General features: G+C 36.0%; 2 protein-coding genes across 2 annotated transcripts in view; one reads left to right on the top strand and one right to left on the bottom strand.

Moving 5' to 3' along the window:
- The window catches only part of CTNNA3 (catenin alpha 3), a 1,729,751-nt gene that overhangs the window by 1,337,296 nt on the left and 376,291 nt on the right, over positions 1-16,164 (bottom strand).
- On the top strand, positions 395-9,722 carry LOC118882851 (28S ribosomal protein S14, mitochondrial-like). The gene is made up of 3 exons (XM_036829212.1): positions 395-528; positions 8,700-8,763; positions 9,381-9,722. Exons 1-3 carry the CDS (start codon positions 395-397, stop codon positions 9,720-9,722), a joined length of 540 nt encoding a protein of 179 aa, XP_036685107.1.

Here is a 16,164-nt window from a genome sequence, read left to right as displayed (position 1 = left end):
TCAGCAGTCCCCTCTGAAATTTAAAGTTACCTACTACTTAAGCATCTTTCAGTTCTGGCCAAACTTTAAATTAGTATCAAAAAATCATCTGTTTCTCCCACTATGTTGAGTAGCAAAAGAAAAATATTCAAGAGACCTTCAGTTTCAGCCATGCCCTCAGCTTCTAGTCGGTGAGAGACACGCAGCCGTAGCAGTTGGATTGGGCAGTCTGTCTTGACACACCACTGTGCTGAGTGCTTGAGGACGTGGCTCACCAGATGGTTGGGGTTAGTGTGTGTCATCACATTTGAGTGGGGATTAGGAGCAGGAAGCCTGCCTCGCTGGAGCTGTGTGGTCTTCTCCAAGCAAAGAGTTGAAGGCAAGAGAACTACTTGCTTGGGGAAGAAGAGGAGGAATGCGTTTTCTGCAGCCACAAGTAAAGCAGTCTCTTCTGGTGCTGACGGCCAGCCACCATCATCTGAGGAAGGTGAATTTGGCAAATGACATGCAGATTCTCAAAGACAGAATAACTGCAGAAAATCTTCAAAGGTGGAAGGAGAATAGCTCGTGAACCAGGTGTGAATACCCAGACTTCTGGGCATCCCCAAGAGCACATGACAGAATCCACAAGTAAAAGACCAGTGATAAGTTTCCAGGGAAATATACCCGATGTATACCCTCCCATACCTTCTTCAGTGGCATAATTTCTCCTGGGAGTCACCACTTTGAAACCCTGAAGAAAGTCAGAGAGTGTTTCACAAATTTTAGTATAGTTTTTAGCCCTTGCTATCACTGGTGGATTTGTTTTTTTGGTTTGGTTGCTCTCTTCTTTCTTTCTCTCTTTTATTTTTTTACTTTTTTATTTTTTTATTTTTAATAATTTTTTTCTATTTTAATAACTTTATTTTATTTATTTATTTTTTCGTTCTTTCTTTCTTTTTTCTCCCCTTTTCTTCTGAGCCATGGAGCTGACAGGGTCTTGGTGCTCTAGCTGGGTGTCAGGCCTGAACCTCTGAGGTGGGAGAGCCGATTTCAGGACATTGGTCCATCAGAGACCTCTTGGGTCCATGTAATATCAAATGGCAAAAGCTCCCCCAGAGATCTCCATCTCAATGCTAAGACCCAGCTCCACTCAATGACCAGCAAGCTACAGTGCTGGAAACCCTATGCCAAACAACTAGCAAGACAGGAACACAACCCCACCCATTAGCAGAGAGGCTGCCTAAAATCATAATAAGTTCACAGACACCACAAAACACTCCACCAGAAATGTTCCTGCCCACCAGAAAGACAAGATCCAGCATCATCCACTAGAACACAGGCAGCAGTCCCCTCCACCAGGGAGCCTACACAACTCACTGAACCAACCTTACCCAATGGGGGCAGACACCATAAACAACAGGAACTACGAACCTGCAGCCTGCGGAAAGGACACACCAAAGACAGTAAGCTACGCAAAATGAGACGACAGAGAAATACACAGCAGATGAAGGAGCAAGGTAAAAACCCACCAGATGAAACAACTGAAGAGGAAATAGGCAGTCTACCTGAAAAAGAATTCAGAGTAATGATAGTAAAGATGATCCAAACTCTTGGAAATAGGATGGAGAAAATACAAGAAATGTTTAACAAGGACCTACAAGAACTAAAGAGCAAACAAACAGTGATAAACAACACAATAAATGAAATTAAAAATTCTCTAGAAGGAATCAATAGAAAAACTGAAGCAGAAAAACAGATAAGTGACCTGGAAGATACAATAGTGGAAATAACTACTGCAGAGCAGAATAAAGAAAAAAGAATGAAAAGAACTGGAGACCTCTGGAACAACATTAAAAGCACCAACATTTGAATTATAGAGGTCCCAGAAGAAGAAGAGAAAAAGAAAGGGACTGAGAAAATATTTGAAGAGATTATAGTTGAAAACTTCCCTAATTTGGGAGAGGAAATAGTCAATCGAGTCCAGGAAGCACAGAGAGTCCATAGAGGATAAATCCAAGGAGAAATACACCAAGACACATATTAATCAAACTATCAAAAATTAAAAACAAAGAAAAAATATTAAAAGCAGCAAGGGAAAACAACAAATAACATACAAGGGAATCCCCATAAGGTTAACAGCTGATCTTTCAGCAGAAACTCTGAAAGCTGAAGGGAGTGTCAGGACATATTTAAAGTGATGAAAAGGAAAAACGTACAACTAAGATTATTCTACCCAGCAAGGATCTCATTCAGATTCAATGAAAAATTAAAACCTTTACAGACAAGCAAAAGATAAGAGAATTCAGCACCAACAAACCAGCCTTACAACAAATGCTAAAGGAACTTCTCTAGGCAGGAAACACAAGAGAAGGAAAAAACCCACAATAACAAGCCCAAAACAATTAAGAAAATGGTAATAGGAACATACATATTGATAATTACTTTAAATGCAAATGGATTAAATGCTCCCACCAAAAGACATAGACTGGTTGAATGGACACATAAACAAGACCCATATATATGCTGTCTACAAGAGACCTACATAGGACCTAGGGACACATACAGACTGAAAGTGAGGGGATGGAAAAATATATTCCATGCAAATGGAAATCAAAAGAAACCTGGAGTAGCAATTCTCATATCAGACAAAATAGACTTTAAAATAAAGGCTATTACAAGAGATAAAGAAGGACACTACATAATGATCAAGGGATCAATCCAAGAAGAAGATATAACAATTGTAAATATTTATGAACCCAACATAGGAGCACCTCAATACATAAGGCAAATGTTAACAGCCATAAAAGGGGAAATCAACAGTAACACAGTCTTATTAAGGGACTTTAAGATCCCACTTTCACCAGCGGACAGATCATCCAAAATGAAAATAAATAAGGAAACACAAGGTTTAAATGATACATTAAACAAGATGGACTTACTTGATATTTATAGGACATTCCATCCAAAAACAACAGAATACACTTTCTTCTCAAGTGCTTAAGGAACATTCTCCAGGATAGATCACATCTTTGGTCACAAATGAATACTTGGTAAATTCAAGAAAACTGAAATCGTAGCAAGTATCCTTTCCAACCACAACACTATGAGACTAGATATCAATTACAGGAAAAAATCTGTAAAAAATACAAACACATGGAGGCTAAACAATACACTACTAAATAACCACGAGATCACTGAAGAAATCAAAGTGGAAATCAAAAAATACCTAGAGACAAATGACAATGAAAACATGACAACCCAAAACCTATGGGATGCAGTAAAAGCAGTTCTAAGACGGAAGCTTATAGCAGTACAATCCTACCTTAGGAAACAAGAAACATCTTAAATAAACAACCTAACTTTACACCTAAAGCAAATAGAGAAAGAAGAACAAAAAAACGCCAAAGTTAGCAGAAGGAAAGAAATCATAAAGATCAGATCAGAAATAAATGAAAAAGAAATGAAGGAAACGAAAGCAAAGATCAATAAAACTAAAAGCTGGTTCTTTGAGAAGATAAACATAATTGATAAACCATTAGCCAGACTCATCAAGAGAAAAAGGGGAGAAGATTCAAATCAATAGAATTAGAAATGAAAAAGGAGAAGTAACAACTGACACTGCAGAAACACAAAGGATCATGAGAGATTACTACAAGCAACTATATGCTGCTAAATTGGACAAGTTGGAAGAAATGGACAAATTCTTAGAAAGGCACAACCTTCTGAGACTGAACCAGGAAGAAATAGAAAATTTAAACAGACGAATCAGAAGCACTGAAATTGAAACTGTGGTTAATAATCTTCCAACAAACAAAATCTCAGGACCTGATGGCTTCACAGGTGAATTCTATCAAACATTTAGAGAAGAGCTAACACCTATCCTTCTCAAACGCTTCCAAAATATAGCAGGGAGGGAGGATCACTCCCAAACTCATTCTATGAGGCCACCATCACCCTGACACCAAAACCGGACAAAGATGCCACAAAAAAAGAAAACTACAGGCCAATATCACTGATGAACATAGATGTAAAAATACTAGCAAACAGAATCAACAGCACATTAAAAGGATCATACACCATGATCAAGTGGGGTTTATCCCAGGAATGCAAGGATTCTTCAATATACACAAATCAATCAATGTGATAAACCATATTAACAAACTGAAGGAGAAAAAGCATATGATCATCTCAATAGATGCAGAAAAAGCTTTGGACAAAATTCAACACCAATTTATGATAAAAACCCTCCAGAAAGTAGGCATAGAGGGAACTTACCTCAACATAATAAAGGCCATATATGACAAACCCACAGCAAACATCATTCTCAATGGTGAAAAACTGAAACCATTTCCAGTAAGATCAGGAACAAGACAAGGTTGCCCACTCTCACCACTGTTATTCAACATAGTATTGGAAGTTTTAGCCATGGCAACCAGAGAAGAAAAAGAAATAAAAGGAAACCAAACTGGAAAAGAAGAAGTAAAACTGTCACTGTTTGCAGATGACATGATACTATACATAGAGAATCCTAAAGATGCTACCAGAAAACTACTAGAACTAATCAATGAATTTGGTAATGTAGCAGGATACAAAATTAATGCACAGAAATCTCTTTCATTCTTACACACTAACAATGAAAAATCTGAAAGAGAAATTAAGGAAACACTCCCGTTTACCATTGCAACAAAAAGAATAAAATACCTAGGAATAAACCTACCTAAGGAGACAAAAGGCCTGTATGCAGAAAACTATAAGACACTGATGAAAGAAATTAAAGATGATACCAACAGATGGAGAGATATACCATGTTCTTGGACTGGAAGAATCAACATTGTGAAAATGACTCTACTACCCAAAGCAATCTACAGATTCAATGCAATCCCTATCAAACTACCAATGGCATTTTTCACAGAACTAGAACAAAAAATTTCACAATTTGTATGGAAACACAAAAGACCCCAAATAGCCAAAGCAATCTTGAGAAAGAAAAACGGAGCTGGAGGAATCAGGCTCCCTGACTTCAGACTATAGTACAAAGCTACAGTAATTAAGACAGTATGGTACTGGCACAGAAACAGAAATATAGATCAATGGAACAGGATAGAAAGCCCAGAGATAAACCCACACACATATGGTCACCTTATCTTTGATAAAGGAGGCAAGCATATACAGTGGAGAAAAGACAGCCTCTTCAATAAATGGTGCTGGGAAAACTGGACAGGTACATGTGAAAGAATGAAATTAGAACACTCCCTAACACCATACACAAAAATAAACTCAAAATGGATTAAAGACCTAAATGTAAGGCCAGACACTATAAAACTCTTAGAGGAAAACAAAGGCAGAACACTCCATGACATAAATCACAGCAAGATCCTTTTTTACCCACCTCCTAGAGAAATGGAAATAGAAACAGAAATAAACAAATGGCACCTAATGAAGCTTAAAAGCTTTTGCATAGCAAAGGAAACCATAAACAAGACGAAAAGACAACCCTCAGAATGGGAGAAAATATTTGCAAATGAAGCAACTGACAAAGGATTAATCTCCAAAATATACAAGCAGCTCATGCAGCTCAACATCAAAAAACAAACAACCCAAACCAAAAATGGGCAGAAGACCTAAATAGACATTTCTCCCAAGAAGACATACAGACTGCCAACAAACACATGAAAGGATGCTCAACATGACTAATTATTAGAGAAATGCAAATCAAAACTACAATGAGGTATCACCTCACACCGGTCAGAAGGGCCATCATCAAAAAATCTACAAATAATAAATGCTGGAGAGGGTGTGGAGAAAAGGGAACCCTATTGCACTGTTGGTGGGAATGTAAATTGATACAGCCCTATGGAGAACAGTATGGAGGTTCCTCAAAAAACTAAAAATAGAACTACCATACGACCCAGCAATCTCACTACTGGGCATATACTCTGAGAAAACCATAATTCAAAAAGAGTCATGTACCAAAATGTTCATTGCAGCTCTATTTACAATAGCCAGGACATGGAAGCAACCAAAGTGTCCATTGACAGAAATGGATAAAGAAGATGTGGCACATATATATAATGGAATATTAGCCATAAAAGAAATGAAATTGAATTATTTTAGTGAGGTGGATGGACCTAGAGTCTGTCATACAGAGTGAAGTAAGTCAGAAAGAGAAAAAGAAATACCATATGCTAACACATATATATGGAATCTAAAAAAAAAAAAAAAATGGTTTTGACGAACCTCGGAGCAGGACAGGAATAAAGATGCAGACGTAGAGAATGGACTTGGGGACACGGGGAGGGGGAAGGGTAAGCTGGGACAAAGTAAGAGAGTGGCATGGACATATATACACTACCAAATGTAAAATAGATAGCTAGTGCGAAGTAGCCGCATAGCACAGAGAGATCAGCTCGGTGCTTTGTGACCACCTAGAGGGGTGGGATAGGGAGGGAGGGAGGGAGGGAGATGCAAGAGGGAAGAGATATGCAGACATATGTATATGTATAGCTGATTCACTTTGTTATAAAGCAGAAACTAACACACCATTGTAAAGCAATTATACTCCAATAAAGATGTTAAAATAAAAAAGAAAAACACTCAAGAAATGGGAAGGCCTTCAAATACAATTTTTCACGTCTGTAAAATTAACTGTGCATTAACTCCTGACTGAAAATACTACAACACAGTACTAATTATACAATTTTAAAAGAACAGAATATTAATCTACAGTTAATATAAAATATTAGTTGTCTCAACCTAAATCATTTCAATGGCCTGAGAATTGTTTCTGGCTTGATTTTACAGAAATCCTTTCCCTAGATCTTATTAAACCTTAAATATCCTTGAATATAATTTCTTGGCACTTCCTTTGAGATCTTCAAAAAATCAAGAGCTCTGCTGAGTTATTCCATGACAACTAGCATGGAAAATGCTAGTTGAGAAAATTTCTTATATATATTGTCTTTTTGATATTGAAACCCATTTCAGACTAACAGTCAACAGATTTGCCGTTAGTTTCATGCAAATATTTTCCGAATGTTTACATATAGTATGATATAAATGTAGCAAAAACCATCTCCTGGAATAAATGTGTGTGTCCCCATAAAAGGTATCCCTTATGCATATATAGCTCAAATTGACAGCATATAATTCACTTGAATTCATCAGATGGTTTTTCTTCTTGTAGTCATTTATATCCAGTTCACAGGCCAGGCCAATCTGCATCCTCCACAAGTAATCAAATAATGTGATCAGCCTTGAAAAACTTATTAGAGATATTCATTCTTGGTCCAATGTAATCTTGGATATTGGGAAGTAGAATACTACTCAGAACCCTGGTATTTTATACTGTGTTTCAAGGATTGTAGAGAAACATATGGTTATAATGACTCTGGTACTCTCCATGATTGTATAATTAGGGTATAGTTGTAGTCTTAAAGGAGTACCAAACAGGCTTTGAATCACTAAAAAGAACAGCTTTAACTGAGAGTGGTAGAGCATCTTGACCTCCACAGTAATGAGCCTCTGCAGTCAAAGTGAATTTGGCCCATTCTGTAATTGACACTGTTCATAAAAACAATTTAAAACCATTTCATGTTTTGCTAGTATGCACAATTTCCAAACTACTAAGTAAACCATCAATATCAAGAACAGTGGTTTATGGTCATTGAAATGGACTCTCAAAATAAACAACTCACTAGTCTGTAAAACTGTTATTCCTGCTGCTGGAAGCAACATTGTGAAATGGCTTTGAAATCCAACAGAACTACAGATTTCTCCTGTAGGTCACAGTTTGGCAAAAGTGTCTTAATCCTAAATGAAGTTAGGCTGAATGGAATATCTTTCTATTATATGTGTTTGAGTCCCAATGACAGGCGTACAGACTACTTCTTTGCATGAACTTTTATTTATGTGTTTCAAAATGTAATAAAATCTTCTCAGCATATCAGTCCCAGCAAGGAGCCTTACATCACTCTTCTGAGTACCAAAGCAACCAATTTAAACTGCATTTATTTATTTTATAAGATGGAGGTCTTGTCTATTGCTTAATAAGACTATTTACAGGGGGTTTGTACTATATATTATCTGTGCATTTTTTCCCATACAAATAAAATCGCAACCTTATTAATAGAAGATGTGAAACAAACCAGGTTTCAACAAGGTGGTTCTTTTTTCAACAATGACAACAACAACAACAGCAAAACTATAGTAAAACTATACTGAAGTTCCACTGCAGGAAACCAAAAATTCAAAAGAACCAAGCACTAACACTGACCCCCTCTGCACTCTGACATCCATAACTAGATTACCTCCTTGTGACTTACTTAAACTCTGGACCCCAAGAAAGTTTTCAGAAAGAGCTTTTCCAAATTCTTCTTCCTGTCACCCATAAAGCTGCTTTCAGGCACTAAATTATAGATTAATGATCTCCAAACTTTTTTGATCAAGCACTCCCATTCAGAAAAAAGAAAAATTCAGCATTCATACTCAATGTATTTATCTATACATTACATATAAACAAACACTAACCTTAGCCTTTAAATTAAATATTATTAAACCTAAATTTTTTAATTTTCTTAAATAAAAATTAAATACCACTAGAAGTTTTAACATTTTTCATATATCCCACTGGATCATCATGCATGCCTCCTGGGTACCACTTTGGAGAATGCCATACTACATAATAAGTCAGGTCTGGATTATAAGTTATGCAAGAGGCAAAAGATAATTTTGGTTAAAAGCCTTAATTGTTGGGACAACATAGCGGCCTCCATGCTCGGCTCTCTGCTGCGGACCATCCGGCAGGTCTGGCCCACCCCCTTATACCCTCCTCCCCCTCTCCTCTGAAGCTCCAAACCCATGGGTTCACCACTATTCTCCCACCTGTAGCGCCCAGTGCAGACCCGTCCCAGGGTTTTCCCTCTGCCCACTTCCCTCCTCCGGCCTGAGTCAGGGGAGGGCCGAGCTGCAGATGTAAATTTGGTATTCATAAGCTTAGAGCTGACTGGCATTGAAAGCTGCAGATTGACTCCAATTTATACGGAGTGTAGGTGGAGAGAGAAGGTGTCCGAGGAATGAGGCCCCAGAGCCTTTAATGTTAAGAGAAGAGAGCCGAGCAAAGGAGACTTGAAAGAAGCAGAGAGACGGAGGAGAGCGTGGTGGCCCGGAAGCACTCCAGGAGCAGGGAGTGGGCAACTTTCTGCTCAAAGTCAATTGAAAGAAGAGCTGAGAATTGCCTGTTGGGCTTAGCAGAGTGGAAATTGTTGGGACCTGGATCACAGCGGTTTCGATGGCGTGGTGGGAGGGAAAGCGTTCAAGACAGAAGAGGAGGAAAGAAATCGGAGACTACAAATATAGACAAGCCTCTGAAGACGTTTTGCTGCAAAGGGGAGCAGAAAAATGGGTCAATAGCTGTAGAGGAGGTTGTTCCTTCATCAGCTTCAGGCCAAGTTCGAAGTTACTATGTAGACTGGAAAATGTTGCGTGATGTGAAGAGAAGAAAAATGGCCTATGAGTATGTAGATGAGAGGCTACACATCCATTCTCTCAGGAAGAATACCATTCTGCCAAAAGACCTTCAGGAAGTGGCTGATGAAGAAATTGCTGCCCTTCCCCGGGACAGCTGTTGCATTAGAATCACAAATCGGTGTCTTACGACGTCCCGTCCACAAGGTGTAAGGCGGCGCTGGAGGCTTAGTCATATCTTCTTCTATCACTTAGCCGACCATGGGCAACTGTCTGGGGTGCAGCGAGCAATGTGGTAATAACCAGCTCCAGAACCTACTGAGCTTTCAGGAAAACCAGTTCTGGCAAGAAGAGGCTTTTCTAATAGACAAAAACCTAGTTTTTATGGGGGTCCAGAATAAAGGTCTGCTCTACCTGATGCTGTCTATAGTTAAACTACTTTTAAATTTTAAATGAAAAAATTTGGATGTTTCATCCTGTCAGTGAATTATCTTTTCTTTTAGATTTAATAAATTAAACATACTGTTCCCAAGCATAGTGTGAAGAGTAGAGTAATAAAAAAATATTTTTGTGAAAAAAAAAAAGCCATAATTGTTAAAACAAAAGGGAAAAGATAGAAAGAAAACACCAGGTCACAAATAGCATAAGTTCATTGAACATCATTATATGCCAGGCCCTTCAAATAAATTATGTCATTTAATCTTCAAAAGAACGCTTAAAGGAAGTATCACTTTTTCCTCTTGTACAGATGAGGAAATTAGGATCAGGGTAATTACACCTAAGGTTTAGATCTCAAAACCCATGATTGTCAGAAGACTGGAAGTAAGTAAAAAGGAAAACAGACTATCAAATATCTGTCCCTCCTATATTCCAAAATCCTAAATATCTCTTCCCACAAAGAAGGGAAGTCTAAGGACCCATTTATTATCTGGTTCTTCTATCCTTGATATAATCATCAAAAGATAGCACATTCAGTAAATTTATTTCAAGGCAGTAGGGATAAAGGGTAAAATATACTAAATTACTATCAGTAGTTGAGAAAAATCACCAGTCAGTTTTTGATTGCCTATCATTTCTTAAGCAGATAACATGGATCCAACCAAGTCTTTAGAATCTCTATAAACAGTTTTTAGTACTGAGATGTCCTTTATTCAACATGCTGATGCCAGCAGCTCCAATAATTCCCATGACCAAAGTGTTAAGAAATATAGTAATATAGTAATATCTGCTTTTTCTGATTTAATTTGGTTAATTACAGACCTACCCAAATCGTGTGGCGTATATTAACTACATACAGTCATAAACACATATGCTTATTTGCATGACTCTCTTATATTATAGCCCAAAATATAACGGGCTTAAAGTTGGAAACGGCATGACTTCAATCAATATAAATTACAAAAAGAACTAACTCTAATGATCAGAAGTAGTGATATACTTTTAAATTGTCTTGTAGAAATAGCAACTAAGATAATAGAATTTTCAAGAGAATATAAGAATATATAGAATTTTTCCAAAAACTTATCAACCAAGGAAAATCATTCCCCAAAGTCTATACTACCTAGTTAAGAATATTAGAAGAAATTTGATTTTCTAAGTATGAATTTTCCCTCATACTTTTAGTTTATTTTATAATACACAGAGAAATCTTACAATTCCAGTCGCTAATATCCAAACAAATATGTGGTCTGGACCATAGAAAACTAATAAATGATGACATATGAGTATAATTAAACAAAGTCATAGAATAAAGCAGTAGAAAATTATTTATAAAAAAACAACAGCATCGTAAAAACAAACTTCTCTTAAAAGTCAATATTGTTTCAGGAGCAATTTAAACCAGATTCAAATAAAAATCAAATAGGATTCAAAGATTACTCAATTCAAATAGGAAAGAAAGTTCTCTTCCCTTAAAGAGAAAATAAGATTCACTACCAAATTACATTGCTTTTATAGGAATATAAAATACAAAGCCTCACAAAATCAAGAATTTAATAAAATATGCAAAATGATAATAATGGTAAAATTTAGAAAACTCTTCTATGTGCCATGGCCTGTGCTAAGTATTTTATTGTCACTTTGAATCGTCATAAGCACCTCAAAAGATAAATGCTATTTGTGTCCCCATTTCCAAGTAGAAGAACTGAGGTGGTTAAGAAATGTTACCAAGGTCACATCACTAATGAAATAGCCAGACTTTGACTCCAAGCTTCTTATTTATTTACTCTTTCTTAAGTAATAAAATACATGATGTGACCAATTGCAGGAAGTGTAAGATTTAAAAGGATGGACTTTGGAGTCAGATGCACGAGGATTCACATCACACCTCTGGCTCTTTCTAGCTGTTGTAATAAATTGATCTCTCCAAGTCTGTTTCCTTTTCTATAAATGGAGATAATAACACCTGTCTCATAAAATAGCTGTAAGAGTTAAAATAATATATGTAAAGCACTCAATACAGAGCTTGGGACATGGCAAGCTTCCAAAACGTGGTAGTTTTGATTATTTACAGGGTAGCTACAGTTAACAGTGTGACCTATGGTACAAGGACAAAGGAAAGGTAACTGACCTGTTGAGTGACCAAAACTGTGGCCTTGGCATGAAAGATGAATGAAATTGTCAAACCTAGTCCCCTGATTTTCTGTAAGTCTCTACAGCACTTGCTCATGTACCTGTTTACAGAGCATTTCTCTTCTCTCTAGCTCATTTCATTGTTATCTCTAACAAGTGATTTATTTTCATTTCTTTCTCATTTCCTGTGACCTGTTTAAAAGCTCCTTGCATATCTACCCTTACGAGTACCCAAGTAGTTTGTTATCCCCTAGTACAATACTTAGTTTTTGTACTTGATACCCTGGGATTCATTTTACTATGTAACACTTTACCATGAACATCTTTCTAGAATAAGCCTAAAGATTATTTGAAATACCACCTGAAAGGAAAAGAAAACTTTGTGTATTACCATAACCTCCACACAAGATTTACCAATGTAAACACAGCTTTCCAATGAAAAATAAAAGTAAAAGTAAAACTGGAACCCAGTTGGTTCCCCATGATTTAGTTTAAAACATTAAGCATACTGACTATAATATACAACAGTTACTTGTTAAATATGATATGAAATGGCACCACTTTGTCTTACCTCTTCAGAGTCCATAATCAGTCCCCCTTCCATTTTTACTTCTATAAACTCCTAATTGGGTCTATCTTCTAATAGCTACAATGTATATAACTTAAGAGACAACTATTTCACCAAATTTTTGTATTAAAAACTAAAAAGGTTTTAGTTTTACCTAGCATAGTAAGCAATTAATAGAAGAATGTGAAACAGTTCAAACTGTTTAAAGAGCAACATTTCTGATTAGCAATATGAAATAGGAACAGATCACGTGGTTCAAGTTGTGTTTAACCCAGAATGTTCTGTGTGGTCACCATATATCAAAATTAATGTTATCCAGTAACTCTAATGAGTCATTAGAGTTTGAAGCTTTGGGTAACTATCAGCACTTATTAAAACTTTTTCCTCCTTATCTAATACTAGATAAAATTAACCATTCCGCTTTAGGATACTGAATTGTATAAATTCCTGCAGAGACTTAGTAGATGAGGAATAATGAATAGAAGCATTAGCAATTCTCTAAATCAAAAGGAATTTTTAAATACCTATTTCTTTTATACTAGGTTATATAAAAGAATATTTTTGAAAATAAAGTTTCTAAGTTTGATCAAGTAGACTTTCTTTTTTTAATGAGTAGATTAGATTTGTCCAGCATAACATTTTGAGAAAAACTCCTTCAAAGAGCCTCTTAGAGGTGGTTGGAAGGAGCCCCAGTAAAGGTAAAATCTATAAAGCCAACAGATAACAATCAGCTTAAACTGTTTCCATCAGTGAATGTCAATTTTTATTACAGGGCAGAATTTAATTAATTTGGTTTCATTTAATAAATATTCTCATATGATATAGTTCCTGTACTAGATACTATCTCATATTTCTAAATAGTTCAAAGTATTAAAGATTATTTATGACAGGAATATCTTATCAATGTATATATTAAGTTTTCTTCTCCTTCTAAATTATATCTCTTAAATGCTTTAGGTCCAATTGACCCTGAACATGGTAAATGAACTCCAGTCACTAAAGAATCCCCTGAAAGTTTATATAACACCAGTCAAGGTTAGAGGTTCCATTTGAAAGATTTTACTGTTACATAAAAGTGATGGTTATATATAATTATTCAGCCCTGCACACACCTCCCCCTCCCAGTGTTAGCATAATGTTCAGCACTCAGTGGGCACTTAATAAATGTTTGCTTAAAAAATCAGTAAGTGTATAGAGACTCAAATATGCATAAGTAAATCTAATACTCAGAGAATATATACCAATGGAGACAAGATGTAAGTGGAGAAAAAGACTCATTATTGGCACAATTTCAGGGTAATTACATATGTACAATCATCCAATAATTGCAAATTTACAGTGTATTGAACTACTTCAAAGTAATTCTCTAAATAATGTTCCCTTCTGCCCAAAATTTCTCTTCTCTTAATTGAATAATTTTTTTAACTTGAACTAGGAATTCAGGCAATATTTTTACAAATGAAATGATTTGATTTCACTTTTAAGAAGAAGAATAAATACAAACTTAAGCATAATGTCATATCAAATAAACAAATTTATTAGGCACATGAAATTCATACCAAGAAAAGGAGTTATATGAAACTGACTCCCAGTTCTGTCACTGAGATGGGAGTTAAAAAAGAAGATTTAAAATATTGCTGGTTAAATCAATCTCAGTGATCTTTTTTCATTGGAGGGAAGTACTAATTTGATTTATTAAAGTTTAATTCCAAATTAGAACAGCTGTTAATATCCCTTATCAACCATTATTTTGTTATACATGGTAGGAAGATAAGCAGATAAGGTCACCTGCCTAGAATGAGATGCTTCACATTATTTACAGCTCTAATTTTTGTTCAGTAATTGGTAGGTGCAATTCTCATTCTGCTTGCTAATGACTACGATATATTTCTGAGGCAAATTAGAGAAACAGAATTTTGTGTTACTTTCAGCAGTATTGCTAAAAAGTGATGCAATGAGTTTTAGTTGAATTAAGTGCCTCACCAATATCATAATTCACCCAAGAAATTCTAACACTAAAATCACACCACCCATGAAGTGAACTTGAATAGAATAGAATTTGTGTATTTGTTTGGCATTGGTCTCCATCACTAATTGCCCCTTCTGTAAAGTAGTTTTGGGTAGAATGAAGTAAGCGTTTCATGATCAGCAACTGAATGCCTATCATCTGTGAGAAAACATATATTTAAAATTGTTCTTTTGAATTCAAAATGAAAGTAAAGTACTCCAAAGAAAAAGAAGAAAGTTATTTCTCAAAGTTCTGAGGGAGAAAACAGACTTTTTAAAATTAACACATATAAGGGATCAGAAGTTTCAACATTATAAAGCCTTTTTCACTAGAAGAGAGGAGCATTAGCAACTAAGGAAATCCAGTCATTGGCACAGTATGATGTATATGTACTTTCTAAGTTGGCAGCATCTGAGTCACATGGGAATCCAAACTGAATCATATGGGAAATTATGTCAAAGATTATTTTTTACTCCAAGAGTTTCTCAGGGACAATTGCTGAGACCTGCATATACACAAAGGCCTTGATACAGCTATTTAGAGTAAATAACGTCTTCAGTTCCTATAGTGGAAGATTCCATGCCAAGTTCTAATGTACACAACCTCTCACAGCTAAAGCCACAAACAAATGAAATCAATAAAATCAGGCCGTCAAGTCAAGAACTGGGGTTGTTTCTCAAAGTCTAAGGGTTTCAGTGTGGTTTTTAATTATCCCAGATGAGAACAAATTAATAGTTGAATAAAATCCATTTAAGTTAGAAGGCATTCACCTTTGACTAATGCTTTATTCTGTTAAACCTTGCTTATTATACTATTTATATCAGATATTGATAAGCAATGTTATACAACACAGCTTTGAAAACTGGAGTGTCCTGTACACATGCAGAAGCACCACTTATGATTGCTCGGGGTGTGTAGTTCACAGCAGTGCCACATCTGAGGGAGGATCCCTAGTAGACATTGTGGATATCTTGAATTTTTCAGGGAGATAGAAGTTAAATGTATTGTTCTAACAAAAATAAATTTTCTGACAAAAGTGAAGTATGGGTTAAGTAATGACTCTGTAAGATATTATTGTTATTATAAACCTTATCTTAATGAAGAGGTTTCTGAGGGAGGAGAACATAGTCAAAAGTTATAGCATGATTTTTTTCCCTCTTCTCTCTAAAACATTATTGGATGCTGGCTGAAGGCATTCACCACATTGTAGTACAGCATCACAGCCTCACAGCGTCTTATCTCCCTGCTAGCTCTATTGCTGAGCCTCTAGCAGGCCATGCCACCATTCTACAAAGCCAGCTGTTTCTGAATAATATATACATGGTATAAGACTAGTAAATTCTATGAGCTTGAGATCACTGACATCATAAGAAGCCCTCTTAATTGGAGGTGATGTTATGGGGATAATATGAAGATGTATTAAACATTGCATAAGTCCAAAAATGGCAGAAGCACTGTAAAGAGAAAGCAAATCAATACTTGGACTTTGAGTGTTTGTGAAGACACAGCACTGCCTCCCCCATCCACAAAAAGTTAGGTAGCTAGATGGTTCCATGAGGATGAAGCTATATCAGGAGTTCAACGTTGATACCTT

Source organism: Balaenoptera musculus, chromosome 16 (genome assembly GCF_009873245.2).
Source record: "Balaenoptera musculus isolate JJ_BM4_2016_0621 chromosome 16, mBalMus1.pri.v3, whole genome shotgun sequence".
NCBI classification, from domain to species: Eukaryota; Metazoa; Chordata; class Mammalia; order Artiodactyla; family Balaenopteridae; genus Balaenoptera; species Balaenoptera musculus.
The sequence above is the reverse complement of the archived record's forward strand: the minus strand, read 5'-3'. Positions and strand labels throughout refer to the sequence as shown.

What these genes read in the sequence shown, in the direction of transcription:
- LOC118882851 (XM_036829212.1), top strand. Translation starts at nt 395, where the DNA reads ATGCGTTTTCTGCAGCCACAAGTAAAGCAGTCTCTTCTGGTGCTGACG. An exon ending in ACTGCAGAAAATCTTCAAAG is followed by an intron (nt 529 to 8,699) that starts GTGGAAGGAGAA and finishes TTTGGTTAAAAG; the next exon opens with CCTTAATTGTTGGGACAACA. An exon ending in TGCTGCGGACCATCCGGCAG is followed by an intron (nt 8,764 to 9,380) that starts GTCTGGCCCACC and finishes GCTGTAGAGGAG; the next exon opens with GTTGTTCCTTCATCAGCTTC.